The sequence below is a fragment of the Ambystoma mexicanum genome, chromosome 11 (genome assembly GCF_040938575.1).
Source record: "Ambystoma mexicanum isolate Mex_15411 chromosome 11, UKY_AmexF1_1, whole genome shotgun sequence".
Classification (NCBI taxonomy): Eukaryota; Metazoa; Chordata; class Amphibia; order Caudata; family Ambystomatidae; genus Ambystoma; species Ambystoma mexicanum.
This window is the reverse complement of record NC_090934.1, coordinates 1465907402-1465925454: the sequence shown is the minus strand read 5'-3', so window position 1 is coordinate 1465925454 and position 18053 is coordinate 1465907402. Positions and strand designations below refer to the sequence as shown.

Genomic DNA, 18053 nt, shown 5'->3' with positions numbered 1-18053 from the left:
TTATTCCTCAAATCTTGTAATGGGGTGTCAGTATGGAGGGAGCCATGGCAGTCTAGCAAGGAGATCCAGCTCTTCACAGAAGCCTCAGGAGGTTTAGGATTTTGAGCTTTTTTGGCAGGAAGCCGGTGCGCTAGCGCATGGCCGACAGCGGGGAAAAGGAGAACTTAACAGGGAACATAAGGTTCTTAGAGCGGTTTCCCATTGCAGTTAGTTAGTTGCAGTTACTCCGACTAACGTGTGCAGGGGACACCCCCACATCCATTAGTCAGAGTAATGGGGGCCGGGATATTAGTATGCCGCAAAGGCACTGTATTCGTTGTAGGTGATATTTTTAAGTCGCACTATTTGTATGTTTCAGTTAATTTTCACATCTGGCAAGAGGTTGACCACTAAAAAGATCATGCTTTGGTGCGATAACCGAGGAGTAGTGCAGGTTGTGAATAATGGCATGGCGAATTGCCCGATGAATTCTCTCACCTGGCGGAGGCTGAACCCAGAAATTCGGGCTAGACATATACTAGGTGTACAGAACAGCATTGCTGACGCATGGTCTCGTTTGCAGTGGCAGAGATTCAGGCAGCTCGCAGCAGGGACAGAGGAGGAGATCGTGGTAATGCCGGAGTGGCCCTGGGGATAGCAAGGATGTTCTAAGGACACTCGCGGAGAACCCGTTGGCCCCATGTACGTTGCAGTGCTACAAGGGTCATTTTGACTACTTCAGGATGTTAGGGCAGCACTGACCTGGCAGCAGTAGCATTCTTCAGTAGGGCCAGAGGAGTCGGGGGGGGGGGGCACTTAAAAGCAAGGTTATTAGGGCAGCCATGAGGGCAGAGGGAGAGTGGAATGCAGGGAGCCTGATCACAGATGCCCGATAACATTCGAAGACCATAGAGAAATGACAAGCAAGATGGTGCAGGTTTGCTCGGGAGAGTATGAGATGAAACTTTTCAGATCCGCGTTCTTCTTTGCGTTTTTTGGGACCTTTAGAGTAGGTAAAATTGCCGCAGCCAACAAGCCAGGTGATGGCCAAGGGGGCCCGAGGGAGGCCAATGTGGGGTTACTGGAACAGGAGGTTGGTCTTTTGCTCAGAAGGTCAAAGACGGATCAGGCAGGCAAAGGGCAATGGGTCCGGCTGCAGTGCATACGAGATGGCAGCTGCTGCCCAGTTTTATGGCTGCCAGACCTGTGGGTGCAAACAGCCCGCTGAGCCACGAAAACAGGCTGCCACTATAAGTGTTTCAGTCCCAGGCAGTGATGGGCATATTATTGAGAAGGTTAGGTAGAGACCCGAAGCATTACGGCTCCCACTCATTCAGAGTAGGGGCAGCCACCACAGCAGCAGGGGTGAGACATTCAATGAATTAAAGATATCGGGGAATGGAGGTCTGGTGCCTGCGAAGTATGTGAGGTTCGAAAGTATGCAGGGCACGACAATGAATGATATTTTCCTCCCCCTGTGACAGAGGACCCCACGAGTAGCATGAAAATAGTATTGGTGATTGGTCACTCATTCATAGTGAGTGCAGCAGAATGGGCGAGCTTCAGGAAGAATTAAAGAAACAGTGCCTTGAAAAGACCAACAGCCACTGGATGGTTTGGTAAGCGAGAGATGTAAGGGTTGGAACTTGAGGGCATAATGAGGAGGTTGGCTAAGACGAAAGCCACTCCCGACATGGTGATTATTCATCTAGGTGGGGAACTACCTGGCTCAGATGGGCCGGTGGAAACTGCTGAAGGAAATGTGCCTCACGTTTTGGGCACTGAGCAAGGTCCTTGGGCTTGCAAAATGATTTGGGTTTTCTTGGAGAGGGGCAAAAATCAGATACAGCAGTAGACAAGTCAAGAATAAAATGGAATATGGCAACATTTTGCAGGGGGTCTGACGTATGCAAATATTTTCATGTATGTATTATTTTCATGTATGTATTCGAGAAAATGTATGTACTGGCGAAAGTGGAACGGGCTTCGAAAATATTAATTTGGAAGCAATACATAGATGAGATTTTCGGCATATGGTGTGGTTCAAAAGAAGATCTCAAACACGTTTTCGAATATTTGAATGGAGTACATCCACGTATTCACAATGGACACTGGAGATCCCGCTCTACATTTTCTAGATGTACAGCTAGCAATCATGAACCCCAGAATCACAATAATATACCACAAACCGACAGATGTGAATAACCTCCTTCACTTTGCAAGCTTTCATCCGAAAGCAATGATGAAAAGCTACCATACAGCCAATTGTTGCGGCTGAAGAGAATTATCTCGGATTCAACATCTTTCACAACAGAGTGTACAGAATTATCTGATACATTCACCAATAGAGGGTATCCAGATGATGTGTTACAAGAGGCCAAGGCTAGAGCTTCTAAGATTACGAAAGATCAGCTACTCATTCCTAAACTCAAAAAGGAGTCAAGGTCTCTCTTATACATCTCTAAATATTTCGGGACAGAGCTATCATATCAAAGGAATTATACAGAAGAATTGGTCAATGAACCACCCATGATGATGTATAAACGGGGCATGAATCTTCATGACAAACTGGTGAAAGCTGAAAGGATATCGAAAAACGATCCCACATTGAGATCCAAAAGAAAAGGGACTTTCCCTTTTATCATGCAGTCACTGCAACAACATGCTCAAAGGAGACCATATTAAACATCCACGTACAGGTAAAAAAAATCCTGATCAGAGATTTTGCTACCTGTAGATCAACAGTAGTGTACAGCATTAAATGCCCATGTGGGCTATTGTGCGTTGGTCAGACATCCAGAACGGCCCGCGAACGTTGGACAGAGCATAAATTGAATATCCGTTGCAGGAATGAAAAATCACCAGTGGCCAGACACTTTATGGCACAGAGACACTCCATTGCGCAAATACAATTTAACATTCTCGAAGTGGTGAGACGACCCCCCAGAGGGGGAGACTATAACACTCGACTCAGACAGAAGGAAATGTTTTGGATTGACTTACTGGATACAGTGGATCCAAAAGGAATGAATGAGGACTTCTCATTAAATTGCTTTATCTGATATCCAAATTGTACATTGACAATGGTGAGCTACACTCAAGTGACGGATAATTGTGGAGAACCACTGATGTATAGAGGTGCATATGTATTTATTAACCAACGCATGTGAAACATGCCAATAAAGTGGCTGAGAGAACACATTTTTGCCTCTAATGATGTCATACCTTCGTAATATTCTATCTGTACATCAAGTGTAGGTGACACTGTCTAGAGGTAGTCCTCTACAACGATCTAAGAAGGGTTCTTCATTATTTCACAGATTGACGCATTTGCGAACTAGTGGTCAAACTGAATTGAATATCTAAGTTTGCATTCCTTTGGGGACTATTTCTTTCATTCCCGATTGGGAATTCAGCAATGCGATTCTCCATACATGACCGCTGGTCATTGAAAAGGTTTGCCCTGTGTTCCACTGGGCGTCGTCATGCCCTAATTAGGGCTTTGTACTAATTTATAGATTGCTGAATTGGCATAGATATGGTCAAATTTAATTTAATATCCATTTAAATTAGACTTTTTTTAGGTAAAAAAACGGGAAGTCAACACAATGATCCTCTAAACATGGCCGCCAACCATTCACAATAGGTCTAGTGTTCCACTTGGCGATGTCATGTTCTCTATAAACTTTCACGAGAGACTTCACCTAATTTATCACCTGACAATTCGATTTCCAGGTTCGGCAAAGAAAGATATTGCCACAGACGGATTCTGTACAATTGAAGGTACTTTAATCTTAAGGAACTAGAACTATTCACATGGGACGTGGCCCAGTTAGAACTGTATGGAGGTTTTGAAACGTCATGTGTATAACGTTTAGGCATTTGGAACTGAGGTATTGTCTTACATTATACATCTGTCATTACAGGTAGCACAGGTCTGAAAGCATTATTGGAATCTATCATCGGACACAATGGGCCTCATTACACGGACGGCGGTGGACCAAGGTGCTATTAGCACCTTGGTCCATGCCGGTAAAATACCGGCACCGCCTTGGAGGAAAGGGGAATTACCGCCCTATTCCAAGGTTGGTGGGGCGGTAATTCCCCCTTCCCCCATTGCCCTTCCCCATTCTCATTTTTGCCCCCTAGGGGCAACACAGGGGCAACTTCAGCTACACAGTTTAGACATGCCTTCCCATGGTTACAGGTAGGTGACACCATCAACCTAAACCCAGTCTCTGTATTTTGTTGATGTGCAGAAAGTCTCTCCTTTTCAAAGACAAAGTAACTCGGCAACACTGCAAGTCAATGCACAGTAGACAGCCAGGGAAGACAGACACAAAATGATTGCAAGCACACCGCAACGGGTAGTGTCAAGAAAGCTACATAAGGAAGACTGGTGGACACAAGTTAAGAACATAGATTTCTGTATTTAAGAGAGTCAGATTGAGAAACAAACGGGAAAGGTTTACTTTTTTTTGGTCCACTTGCATATTTTTTGTGGTAATTGACCAACTTTGCAGGCACTACAAAACAGGGGTTGGCCACAGAAATCTGCCCCGGAGAACACAGTAGACAGTATTTGTGGCATCAAATAATTAGGACCATATTAAAAGGCAATACATTAAAAATGAACTAGCAATTGGCTGACAAACATGCCATCAATGAACAATAAATAGAAGTGCTTAAATGGAATGTTGCGTTTGACCAACACACCCCAAGACAATAACAAAACACAAAGTACATCAACATTTCAGAACGGAGGTTGAGTGTGGGAACGCCTCAACCCTTGGGGACCGGTGAAGCACAGCAGCATCCCTGTTGGGTAACAAGAACAATATAAAACCAGCAATATCATTGAATCATCACAAGGAGTGTCTTGCGGGGGAATGCTGTCCACTTTAAAGAATCAGAGACCCGGAGGCCTGTGGCCCAATGATCCGTTAAAATTGTGTGTCAGGACGTCAGCTCCTTTACAGCCTTTTTAAGATTACTATAGAATTGGCACATGCTACGAGGAAAGAAGGAGTCCACCACAGACTGTGGGAGGAAGCCGCTGAGGTCCGTCTGGAAGAAGCTCAAGAGCTGCGTCTTGCCTGGTTCTCTATGGAAGAAAAGCAGATGTAGCAGTTACTGTGTATACAGATGTGCCAATGTGATCATTAGTGGCAAACACCAGCAAACTGCACCCATACCAGCGATAGCCAGGGCATAAAGGATACAGGCATGACAAACCTCTTGATACAAAGTGCAACAGTGTTTACCCCTGGTGGCCACTTTACCAAGCCACTCCGCCGGGTGTCGAGGATAGAACATTACACTACAAGAAAAAAGTGTGCAGGAAAAAAATGAACTCCTTCACAAAAGGGGTTTAGGATCAAAAGCTTGCTCTGGAAATGATACACATCGTTTAACAAACAGAACACACCACTGAATTAGCAGTTGGAGCCAAAAACAGTCCAGAGTTCCCATTAATAGTTGGACGGTATTCCATCCAAAAACGTCCAGTGGACACCAGCAGAACCCCTCCAACCAGGTAATGCCTTCACTTCCATAGTGGCGGCAGCATCATTAAAAATACCATTACAGCTGGAGCAAACACCAAAATGTCTGCCACTGCTGGCTTAAGTCCATGCCAGGGGGAGAACATCTGCTGTTGCAGCCATTTTAGACATTTTAATCAACGTGAATCCTGCACTGCTGGCAAGCTTTTGAGAAAAAGGAGTGCCAAAAGTGGAGTGGGTTCAGGGCAGGAGGGCCGACTGGAAATGGTGAAATTCTCTAATGGGGAAATAACAGTAACTGAAGGAGGCCCCCCCGCCCATTTAGCTCTGAAAACATCAAGAACACAAATGTGAAAAACGCAATGGTGGCAGAGAATCAGACAGAAAGGATGCAGCTGCTGCAATCCCAAAGCCAAGGGCACTGCACAGGACAACTCATGGATAAAGTTCAACAAAAAGGAGCCAACACAGAGGGGGCAAAAGGCACATAAACCCTGACATCTTTCTGGTCCAAACCCCCTTCTCCCCCCCACTAGTCTCTCTGGCCCTTTTCCAACATCACTCCCAATATCTTGGAACAAATTGGTTCAGAGAGTTTGCGTCTTCTATTCGGACAGGTTTCTCCAGTGGACATGGGATGGGTTCAAGCTCTCCTATGAGGGGCCAGGTTCTGTTGCACAAGGTGTCATGGTGTGTCCCAAAATTGAGAAACGCCAAGAGGGACTATGTGCCAAGGTTGGTTCTATGGTGTGGTTTTGACACAGGCCTTGATCCTGGTATCCAGTCCATGAAAACATTCTTCCTCAATTAATCAACGCTCACTTCTTCCTGTGCATCGCTTTCTAGGCCCGGCCACAGACCCATGGCTGTCGGATGGATAATCTCCTCACCATTCAACCAAAGGCTCATTCCTTCTCCCACTCCCAAAATCAAGTTTAGATGGCTGTTGTCTTACGGTCCGTCTGCGACTGGTCCTATGCTTCCAAGGTTCTCCAAATTCTCTACTCTGAGCCTCTTTCCTTCTCCCTTCTTCCTGGAGCTTCAGCTTTCTCGGATTCTGACTTCCAGCCCTCTATGCACTCTCCTCTACTCCGGACTTCCGATTCCTCCCGAATGCTCTCCTCCAACCACTATCCCCTCTCCTCCTCCAACCACTCTCCTCTGTCCTCCTCCCACCACTATCCTCTCTCCTCCTCCATGATATCCTCCTGCAAACCTTTGTCCTTTCACTCTGTCCTCCTCCTCAACGTGTCTAACTCTATCTACTTCTTCCTCCCTCAGCACTCACTCCCTCCTGCGCCTTTAGCTGCCTTTCCACCTCCACCTCAGTTCCTCCACCGTTGCTCACTCTGATGCTCCAAACATCTGCACTCCGCAATGTATTCTAGTATTTTTATTCTTTTTATTACTTTGTAAGAACAACAAACAAAGACAGCATCCCCGAACCATTCGGGCAATAATGCAACAATATACCATTCCAGCAATTCACATACATTTTCATGCACTATCGGAATCATAATTTTAACTACTAGAACTGGTTTGTATCCTTGAGAACATATAATGTTTGTATGTGCCCCATAGGTCTGTGGACCTTGTACCGACAGGTGTCAAGTTTCTATAGTCCAATTCCATATCGTGACAGTATTCAACCAGCTACCTTTCATATCAGGGGGTCCTCTATGCCAAACCATTGCTACCCGCCATTTTGCTGGGGCCAACAGCAGCCCAGATAAGCATTCTAAATGCCCTCGGAGCTCCTTCGTATATATCCCAACAATGATACCAGCAGTGGCAACTCCACTTGCTCGGATGTATACTAATTCACCTCTTCACAATTGATCTTGGGAGAATTGACCTTATTTCAAATGTCAATTAGGACAAATATGCTCTGCAACCTCTCACCCAATCCAAAACCCCCCGCAACCTCCCACCCAATCCCCTTATATTATTTATAATCCAAAACCAACCCAAAACATACATAAAATAACTAAAATAATATAAAGGTCAATTGTGCAGAAGCTCAATTAGGAACACTATAATTAGGTCAATTAGGACAAAAGGTCAATTGTAAAAAGGGCAATTTGGCAAAACCACGTGCTCACCAATGCTCTCACTTATTGTGGAAAGAACCTCAGTCCAGCAACACATCACCGGTGGCCACTGCCGGGCAAGGTGTATAAACGTTGGGGCTGTGTGGACACATTTCATACATCCCTCTGAGCTGTTGGGGGAGAATTTGTGAATAGACATCGGCGTATAATAGGTTTGATGTAAGAATTTCAAATGTAGAGTTTAAACCGGCTATTAAGAGCAACCCTTCGTGTCTGTTTACAGCAGGACTGCCACGTGTCATCAGGTACCGGGTGTCCGAATGTGTCCTCCCATTACGGGTGCGCCTCCTCGTTTCCCAGAACTCTGAGCCATTATTGTCGATAGAGGTAATGGCGAGACGTTGGACGGCTTGGGGAGAGTGGCAAACATTACCTGTACGTGTTTCTGAAATACAGAAATATATCCAACAGTGATGTACCCCCCCCCTCCCGGGGGGAAGAAATCTTGAAATTTATTCAGACCCACTTTCCTCATGCATTGCTTGTAACCCTTTTCGCTAGTAAGTGAAATAGTGGGTATGTGAGTAATGGGGAGGCGTGGGAGTAAAGAGCCCCTGTACCTAGTTTACGCCAGCCTCGCGCAGTGCCCCACTAAAGAGATCTGGTATACTCTTCTGCCAGGTACTGCTACACATAGGAAGAATTACAAAGTTTGTTCCAGCTTTTACACTTCGTTCGTTATCCCTTTCTGTCTCAGGATATCGGTTTTAACTTGTTTAGTGCCCTTCACTTCCATCCAGCAGGAACAACCTTTTCCTTACATTTGGGAAATGCTGTTGCTGTCTCTGGTCTGTCCTGAGTGTTGTGTGGGACTTCTTAACTGCTTTGTTCTGTCCTCAGTGGCTGCACAGCAGTTAGCTTTCTCTTGCATACCCTGCTGTGTATCTCCCGCTTGCCACCCCACGGGGGGACTATCGGGTAGCAGCCTCAATTCCCTGGCCTCATGGGAAGGGGCCTCCCCTGGAAGTAGTGACAGTAATCTGGGATATGGGCAACATGTGATTGGGGATTCGTAGCCCTTGCCACCCTCCTGGTACTTTCCCTGGTCTCTGTCCCTCCCCATACTTGCCAACTGCAGCCTGCCTGCCCAAAAATCATACTTCCCTTTGTGCCACCTGATTAAATCGTTTCAGTTCCTCATGTATCTTGAACTGTGTGCTAGGGACATCTATATTAATGATGACATGCATTACCATAATAGCATTTCTGATGATTGTATCTGCTTAGATTCATATGCTGTGCATATGGTCCGACATCCAGTGGTAACCGCGGAGTATTGCATCTTGTCTTTCGGTGACTGAAGGGGTACGTTGGCATAGGCATGTCTAACACTATCCCTATCGTAACGTGTAGTGTACCCAAAATCCCTCACGTGCCGAGGTCCCTCCGATTGTATTTTTTCAGCCATGAGGGAGGCCAAGGCTATTGTGAGTGAGTACATGAAGAAGAGAGAAGTAGTAAGACGTCTATGTTCCTTCCACCCCGAGTGGGAGGTAGGGAGGGCGCATGTGAATCTAAGCAGGTACAATCATCAGAAATGCTATTACGGTAAGTAATGCATGTCTTCTGATGCTTGTTAATCTGCTTAGAATCACATGCTGTGCATAGACTAGCGAGCAGTACCCAGAGTTGGAGGTGGGTTATGAGAAGGAACAGTAGAGAAAAGATGTCTTAATACGGCTTGTCCCACCTGAGAGTCAGATTTAGAATGAGGGTCGAGGCAATAGTGTTTTGTAAAGGTGTGTACAGAACTCCAGGTTGTCGCTTTGCAAATTGACTCAAGGGGAACATTTGCAATGAATGCTATGGATGCCCCAGTGCCCCTGAGTAGAATGTGCTCTAGGCTTGAAGGGCAGTTCTCTCTTAGCAAGAGTGTAACATAGTGTGATGCATTTGACAATCCACCTTGAGATAGCCGATTTAGAGACAGGATCTCCTGCTCTACCAGCTGCCACTGAAACGAAAAATTGGTTTGTTTTCCTCAGTGGTTTATTTCTTTCCAGGTAGAACATCACTGCCCTGCGCGCATCTAGTGTGTATAGGCTTCTTTCGGCCATGCTCGTGGGATTCTGGAAAAAGGTAGGTAGTTCAATCGATTGGTTCACATGGAACTTCGAGATGAATTTAGGCGCAAATCTGGGGTGAGTGCGCAGAACTACCTTATCCCTGTGGACTGTAACAAAGGGGTCTAGAACAGAAAGTGCCTGTAGTTCGCTAACCCTTCTAATAGAAGTGATAGCCACTAGAAAGGCTATTTTATAAATAAGGTCTTTTAGACTTGCTTTATGCATTGGCTCAAAGGGAGCTCCCATGAGCCTGGTCAAAACCACATTTAGGTCCCACCCAGGAGCTGAGTGAGAAATGGGAGGATAAACCCTTTTAACCCCTTCCATAAAGGCCTTAATCACAGGTATCTTCCACCACAACACCTTTTGTTGTGATGTTCTGAAAGAGCAGCCAGATGAACCTTCAGGGAAATGTAGACCACCCGCACACCCAGTGTGTGGGTGAGCAATCAATGCGATTGACGCCCTTGGAATTACACCAGATGACAAAACGTTTCCATTTGCTGGCATAGCAATAACGTGTGTTGGGTTTGCTAGCTTCGCTGAGTATGTCCATGCACCTCTGAGGGAGCTGTAGGTGTCCAAATTCTATGACCTCAGGAGCCAAGCTGCTAACTTCAGAGTTTGTGGGCATGGGTGTAGGTTCTCCCCCCCTGTCCTGAGACAACATGTTGTATGGACAGGGTAGTTTTACTGGTGGGGAAGAGGGACATTTCCATCACATGAGCGAACCAGGGTTGGCGGGCCCACATGGGGGCCACCAGTATCATGGTAACTGGTTCCTGGTGCACTATCTTGTTGAGAAGGGGAGTCGGGAGGGGAAAGCGTAGACACATTTCCCTGACTATGTTATCCAGAGACCGTTCCCCTTGGAGCAGTTCTGGGGGTACCTGACGGTGTAGTTTTGGCATTGGGCATTCTCCTCAGTCGCGAACAGGCCAATCAATGGGAAACCCCATTCTGAGAAGACGTTGGACACAAGGTCTACGTGCAGACGCCATTCGTATTCTTCGGGCAGAGGAAAATCTCAGCTGAGCACGTCTGCCAGAAGATTGAGTTCCCCTGGAACATGTTGGGACAACAGAAACATCTTGTGTCTGAGAGCCCAGATGCTGCTGCGATTTGCGGGGAAGGCTTTGGATCTGAACGATCCGAGGAATCCGCCGAAATTTTCGACTGCCCTGCTGGCGCTTTCACCTTTTTCGACGTACCTGTCGAAATAGGTGTAGGGGTTGTGTGCTTAATGGAATGCTCTTGTACGCCCCTGTCGCGAAGGTGTTGTCCCTGAAGCAAGACCAGAGTCAGGCCTTAAAGGGTCGGGGACGGGCGTGGCAGACCTAGAAGTGTCCGCTTTGAGGTCTATCACATCCGTAATGGCTGTTTGGTCATCGGATATGGTGCCCCTGTAACTGAACCCACATCGTGAAATCCAACCGGCCTCCCTAGTTGACACCAGGATATAGTCAATTTGGGAAGCTGAATGATGTACCAGTGACCAAAAAGTGAAGCCGTTCTCACCTTTCTGCCTGTCCTGCCAAACACCTGACAACCCATATGCTGTGCAAGGCTGTTGCAGCTTGCCTGTCGCTTTAGGGATCACCCCAAGTGTCCCACTGGTTCCGTCTAGGTCGGGGTCCCACACAATGTTAAATTCCCCGGCCCAGATGATCACATTATCAGTATATTTCAGCAGATGCTGGTCTACCCACCCCAGAGTGTCAAGTGGGTCGGTATTTGGCCCATAAGAATTGACCAATGCAACTTGCAACTGTGGATAACACCAGTTACCGTCAAGGCTCTGCCTTCCAGATCATAAACTACGTCGATAAGAAAGAAGCATAAGGAATTATGAACTAAAGTGCATACCCCCCTGGAATAGGCAGAGTAGGATAAAAAAAAGTCTCTTTGCCTTCCAATGTCTCTTCTTTCAGAGGGCCTGATGCAACAAACAATACGTTATTTTCTTCTTAGGCTTTCACAAGCAGTCCATTTCTTGGGTGTTTCAGTGTTCACCCTGGATCCCCCTCATTTGGGATCAGATCCTCTTTAACACACTATTTAATTAGTCTCCCTCTGCTGGGCTCGAACCAGTTAACTTTTGAACACAATTTGCTTAAACTAAAAGATCTCAGCTGATCTCCATCACTTACCTAGCATGTCCCGGCTTGTCTGCATGCCTGAAGTAGCCCTGAGCACTGTCAGATGAGGCTTACCAGTATGTTTTCACTTACCTAGTGCATCCCTTGCCTGTAATCAACATATTGACATTTCTCAGCCCTGTGCTGCGTTTCACTTTTAACCTATGGTTACCCACTGCACTGACATCGCCTAATTGGACCTGCATACTTAATGTAGCCCCCTGCTCCTTTTGCTGAGGCTGTCCCGTTTTGTGCACTGGTTCCAATGTTGCATTTTACCTACCTGTACCTGCATAGTTGATGTAGCCTCCTGCTCTTTTTGGTGAGGCTGTCCCATTTTGTGCACCCATTCCAATGTTGCATTTTACCTACCTGTACGTGCATACTTGATGTAGCCCCCTACTCCTTTTGGTGAGGCTGTTCCGTTTTGTGCAATGGTTCCAATGTTGCATTTTACCTACCAGCACCTGCATACTTGATGTAGCCCCCTGCTCCTTTTGGTGAGGCTGTCCCGTTTTGTGCACTGGTTCCAATGTTGCATTTTACGTACCTGCACCTGCATACGTGATGTAGCCCCCTGCTCCTTTTGGTGAGGATGTCCCATTTTGTGAACCCATTCCAATGTTGCATTGTACCTACTTGTCTTGGCCTACATTCACTACCAGACTGACATTCACAGTACTTTGTATTGACCTACCTGTGATCACTGGACTGTCACTTGCAGCCCTGCGCTGCATTTTGTACTCAACCTACCTGCTACCACCGATTTGTCACTCTCTGCCCTGCACTATCCACTGTACCTACCTATTGCTGTAGCCCCTATGACCAAGTGGTGAGGCTTTCTCCGCCCTGCGCTGTATTCTGTACTTAACCTACATGCTACCCATTTGTAACTGCATATTTGATGTAGCCCCTATCATCATGAGGTGAGGCAGCTCATATTTGCACCTTACCCACTTGTACCTGCATATGTGATGTAGCCCCCTGCCCCATAGGGTGAGGCTTTGCCAAACTGTGTAGCCACGCCCATGTAGTTTCTTCATTTCCAGCCTTGTGCTGTGTTTGAACCTGTTGCACTGAATTTATCCTTCTCTTCCCTTCCTCCCTCCTGAACATTACTCCTTTCTTCACTTCCTGCACTTCCTCTCATCCCCCTCTTCTTTAGGTTGTTTTACACTGAATATATTAAGGACTGACTGGCTTTCTGTTACTGCTTTTGCACGCTCCGAATTGTCTCTTGACCTAGTAGGAACGGTATTGTCCGCCTTCTTCCCGACCTACACTTCTCCTCCCCCTGTCCCCTGCATTCTTGTTACTGCACATGCACGATCTGAATGTCTCAAGGCCTAGCAGGAACATCGTTTTGTTTTCTTCCCTGTATCCTCACTCTACCTTGTCTTGAAATACCATTTTGCTGTAGAGGCGCATTATAGATATCTAATAAATATAATAACTCACATAGTTGAACTCAGGTGACCGTGCATTAGGATATACCAAGAGACTGTCAGAGCTTGGCAATTTCACATTATTTCACCCGCTTAGGACCTCCTTTACCTACGCTGCTGTGACCAACCTTTCTAAGACTTGCACCTCTTTTATTGCCAATTTGCTCAATTCTACCACACTGAGGCATTTGTGGATGCTGGATTCAGAAGCTTCCCATGGGCTCGCAGACTTTTCCTGTTCTGCATAAATTGTTAGTAATGATTTCAGTTATGCTACCCACTAAAGTTTTCTAGTTAACAATAGGTGCCCAACATTTACAAACTTCACCTTTTTATAGATAGTGACCTTAGATTTGTTTTCTTCAGTTCTGCAATCTTTTGGCAAGGTAATCTCAGAACCCCAGGATTGAGAGCATATTTGAACTTGAAGCAGCCACAACTATACACAGATAATTTTAAATGCATCACTCTGGCGCTGCCTACTTTGAAAGCAAGATGGCCATTTGGAAATGCATCAGTAAAATCATATTTATAGCACTTAAAACATGAATTATGAATAGAACAGCTAAGCATACTAATAATCTATATAAATAAAAATGTAAATGTTCGTTTGTTCAAAATCTTATATCTCCGAAGGTTCTTCACGTAAAAGCAACACACGCTATTTTACGATTCCATTGCAATGCTCAAATACGTGCAGAGGAAGCAGCAGAGCGACGTGCAGCCAGGCTTTAGGATGCACGGTTGCAAGCACGTCTATCGCGTTCTGCACCTTCAGATCTGCTTCGTTCTCATAAGAATGAACGCGACAGGCTGAGAGTGACTGAAAGACGTCAACGAGAAACAGCAGATCAGCGTCCAACACGACTCCGTGCTCAGCAATCACGCAATTACAATCGCCTTGCATTCCGGTACAACCCATCTGAAGATTATAGTTTAAGCCGGCATGTTCTCATCGGCACCATGACTGAAGTGTGTCCTTATTGCAAGGCTCTGATATTTAGGGGCCGATTCATGGAATTTGGGTGCCGAAAAAAATGGGATTTGTGCGCCATTCTGCCCGTAAATCCCTGTTTAACAAACGGTGATTTGCAATCAGAATGGCGCAAAAATCCCCGTTTTACGGCGCACAAATTCCATGAATAAGGCCCTTAATTGCGAAACAAAAGGAATGTGTTGCGCCGCCAGGAAAATTAAACTGCCTCAACTTGGAGAACCGCCAGAGCTATTGTGAAATTAAACATATTAGAAACGTGCGCTCTCTCTTTTCTTTCTTTTCCATTTAATCAGACTGAGCCACAGCAACCCGTGGCCGGGGGCAGCTAGTGGAAAATAATAGAGGAAGCAAACATTGACTAGCAGCAACTCAAGAGCTAATTTATTTATGTACGAAATTGTGTGAACCTAGAACCTGCCTCTGCAATCTTGCCCAAGAGGGTACGAGAGAGAATTGGCGAACAAAGATGAACATATTTGCCCAGTGAACTATCAATGACTGTAAATAGTATAATAATAATATATATATATAAAACAATGTAAAGAAACAAGGCTTTCAATTTCACTCTCCCTACCTGCTGACAAATTGTGAAGCGCTACAATAGTTTGTTCGTACAATTTCCCAAAGTTAGTCCAGTGACCCCTGCAGACATTATCTGGTGATATCTTAGAGGAGTGGAAACCTCTGGGCAACGCTAAAATTCAACAGTTTCTTACCCTGGAACAGGAACACAGAAGCAGCCGCACGGGTGGTTAAATCCTCTCACGAAGCCTGGTTGTGGAGGGCAGTCTGGATGCAGTACGTTAGTAGCTATGAAACATTAAGCAAACTAACGTCAATTCTAGGGCAAGCCATAACACATGAACGCGCATGTATGTAGATAAGAAATGTCAACTGCTTACCATTAGATGTGATGGTTCCATCGTCATACTTTTTAATGAAAACTACATCGATGAAATCCCTTGGAGAAATAATCTTCATGGCAGCAGATGGAGTCACTGTTCTGCAAATTGTGATATCCTGCAAATAAATGGATGGACTTATCACACATATATGAAATAGAATGTACAATGAAAGTGCTAAAGTGACACTCTAGTCTTCTTTCAAAAGAATGAGGAGATAGAAATATTTAAAAATCAAAATAGGAGGTCATACCCTTAAATATCCCATGGCATGGTGTTCCCCACGGATGTCCTCACTTTCACCACAACACAAATCAATGTGTGAGAAGATTTGGAAAATATGTTGGGCACCCATGTTGATTATGGTCACCCACAAACTGTTCCACTTTCCAGGGCATATTGGCTTGAATTATGTATCCCTGGCACTACAGAGTATGTAGGCGCTAGAATGCAATTCATGCCCTTAGTTGAGTAATGGGGCACGGGTACTCTGCTCTACATTTCTGTAGACCACCACATCACAGATAACTGTTATCAGACGGTCTATGTACACTTCATAAGGGGGCTTGGTACAGTCTTGATCACTCAGGTGATAACAACGTTACAAAATGAACAAAGATCAAGACCCAAAGTAATCGACAGAACGGATCATACTCAAATTATAATCATGCATCTCAAGGGGCAAGAATACATTGTTTTTACTTCCAATCATAGTATCCACCAGTATACACAAAAAACAATTTCAACACACATAATATCACTCACTTCATTTGTACGAGTACATGCACACCACTCCGGTCATGCACCCCCATTCACAACCTCACCAACAGTTTCAACAAACAACAATATATACAGTCCCTTTTTGTAAATGAGGGCTACAGACCAACAATATGATTAACTTATTATAATGCACCCGATTATTTTTTAACATTTATAGTCGACGTGTGTTTCAGCCGCAATATATGAGCCCTCAACTGCGGCCCTTTGATGCTCTGGCCTTCGACAGGCCAGGAGCGGCTAGCGCAATATGCCTCACTCCTTACATCATTTGATACTTGTGGATATTTACAAGAAAACCATATGGCCAACATAAGGATATATGCTCCGTCTATATTTGTCAATTCACTACTGAATAACTCAACCCACAATTTACACATCAATTAATGCAAAAACCAAGATGCAGACCTCAAAGGTTGGGCTCTGGACCTTAGTTTCGTTTGTCCATCGTTCACTGGTGACTGATCCACTTCAAAATTGAATTGACCCATAGTGGCACAAAGATACAGGGACAAAAAGAGGACGAACTGAGATTCCTAACCCCCTTTCTTATGAAAATTAGGATAATACTGGCAAGGCTTACCTGCCACCTGCTAGGACAAATTGATCCCCAAGGGCTTATAGCAGAGTGCACTCAGCGTGTCAAAGAGCCACCACGGTCACCCGCATTGTGTGCAGATATTTGTGCAGTCAAAATTGGAATAAAAGGTGTCAAAAGAAAACCCAGACATCACTTCAGTATTTGAATTCTACCATTCTGCTCCTTTCTTTTTTAAAACTCAGTCTTACCTACGCACTGAATTCTGTGGGGGAAGGAGTTGTATTCATGACGTTCATAATTGTGGAACCCTGGATGCCCACTTATTCTCGTTATGCTGCTGCATCAACGGACCTCTACCTCTGCTGCAATCTGAAAGACACAACAGCAGACATGCTGGCGTATCAGAATGGCGCCTGAATATATGATCTTCTGCACCAGATAGTGCACAATGCTTATGCTCTGAACCCTCTAAATGATAATGCTGAAAGCATGCCAGGGATGACTCACTGGGCAGCGGTTGGCCCATGTATATACTACATTCTCCATGTAAAACATGTGCTTGAAATCAACACCGCCCGTCACTAGAATGGTAGCCGCGCAAGCGCTCTAGTTAACTACAAAACAAACTTCTGTGACGTCTGGAGTAGCTCGACTGCTGGGACGATTAAAGGGACGCCTGTCCAGTCTCAATAAATCGTATAAACATTCACAACAGTGGCCGCAGGAAGCTTACTAGAGTATTCAAAATACAGGACGAGATCTCGCGGCTCACACAATGCTAAACCCGGGAGCAGAATACGAACGCCTGCATATCTTCTCTTATATAGAGGGCATAGTAGAAGGACTACACAATGTGAAACTCTCTCATAGAAATCAAGGAGGTACTTTATTAGAGCCGCAATGGAAATGCGCGCTTGTGTAACTGTCGAGCCCAAGAGGGCCATTACATACCTCACCACGCTATATTGAATGTACAAAAGATGATATTATCCTATATTAAACAGCTAAGCGAGGTACTATATAGCCTTGCTGTCACATGGGGGAGGGAGCTAAAATATAACAATTTCTGCCTAAGGACAAACAGTGGTGTGCTCATGTCTCCCTAAAACTGAGACCTCAGAGAACAAGTGTGTAAGAAATATGGGAACCACCAGAATCAACAGGCACCGGTGCCTCAACGGTGGCACTGGAGGGGGGGGGGAAATACATGGCAGAGCCGCGCTAGTGCACTCCTGTGCATCTAAAGCCTTGATGGCCTCATTCCATGGTACTACTTACTGATATTATTACGGACCCTATGATTGTAACATCCCCCCCTGACTCAGCAACGGGCCAGAGTCAAAAGAACTCAACTAAGAACATTTCAGAACTGCCAGGATGAAAAAGCACTAGGATGAAAAAGCACTGGAGTTACTAATTAATAAATGACCCACTGTACTCCACCCGGAACAGATGTCCCAATGTATCCATGATACTAACTTAAAGTATTGAATATCCTCAACAAAAAATCATGTAAAGATCAAATTATTCCACTCCACAGAAATGTTGAGTCCTTGATTTACCATGTTGAGGCAGTAAATCCACCTCTCCTCT

General features: G+C 45.2%; 1 protein-coding gene across 1 annotated transcript in view; it reads right to left on the bottom strand.

Annotated features, from left to right (window-relative positions):
• Positions 1–4389: 4389 nt before the first annotated feature.
• The window catches only part of STARD5 (StAR related lipid transfer domain containing 5), a 42388-nt gene continuing 28724 nt past the window's right edge, over positions 4390–18053 (bottom strand). Inside the window, exons 4-6 of the mRNA XM_069625139.1 lie at positions 15143–15260; positions 14957–15050; positions 4390–5083 (exon numbers count right to left, since the gene is read on the bottom strand). Of these exons, the coding sequence (XP_069481240.1) occupies positions 4936–5083; positions 14957–15050; positions 15143–15260 (360 nt within the window). The 3' untranslated portion in view covers positions 4390–4935. The remainder of the gene's footprint in view (positions 5084–14956; positions 15051–15142; positions 15261–18053) is intronic.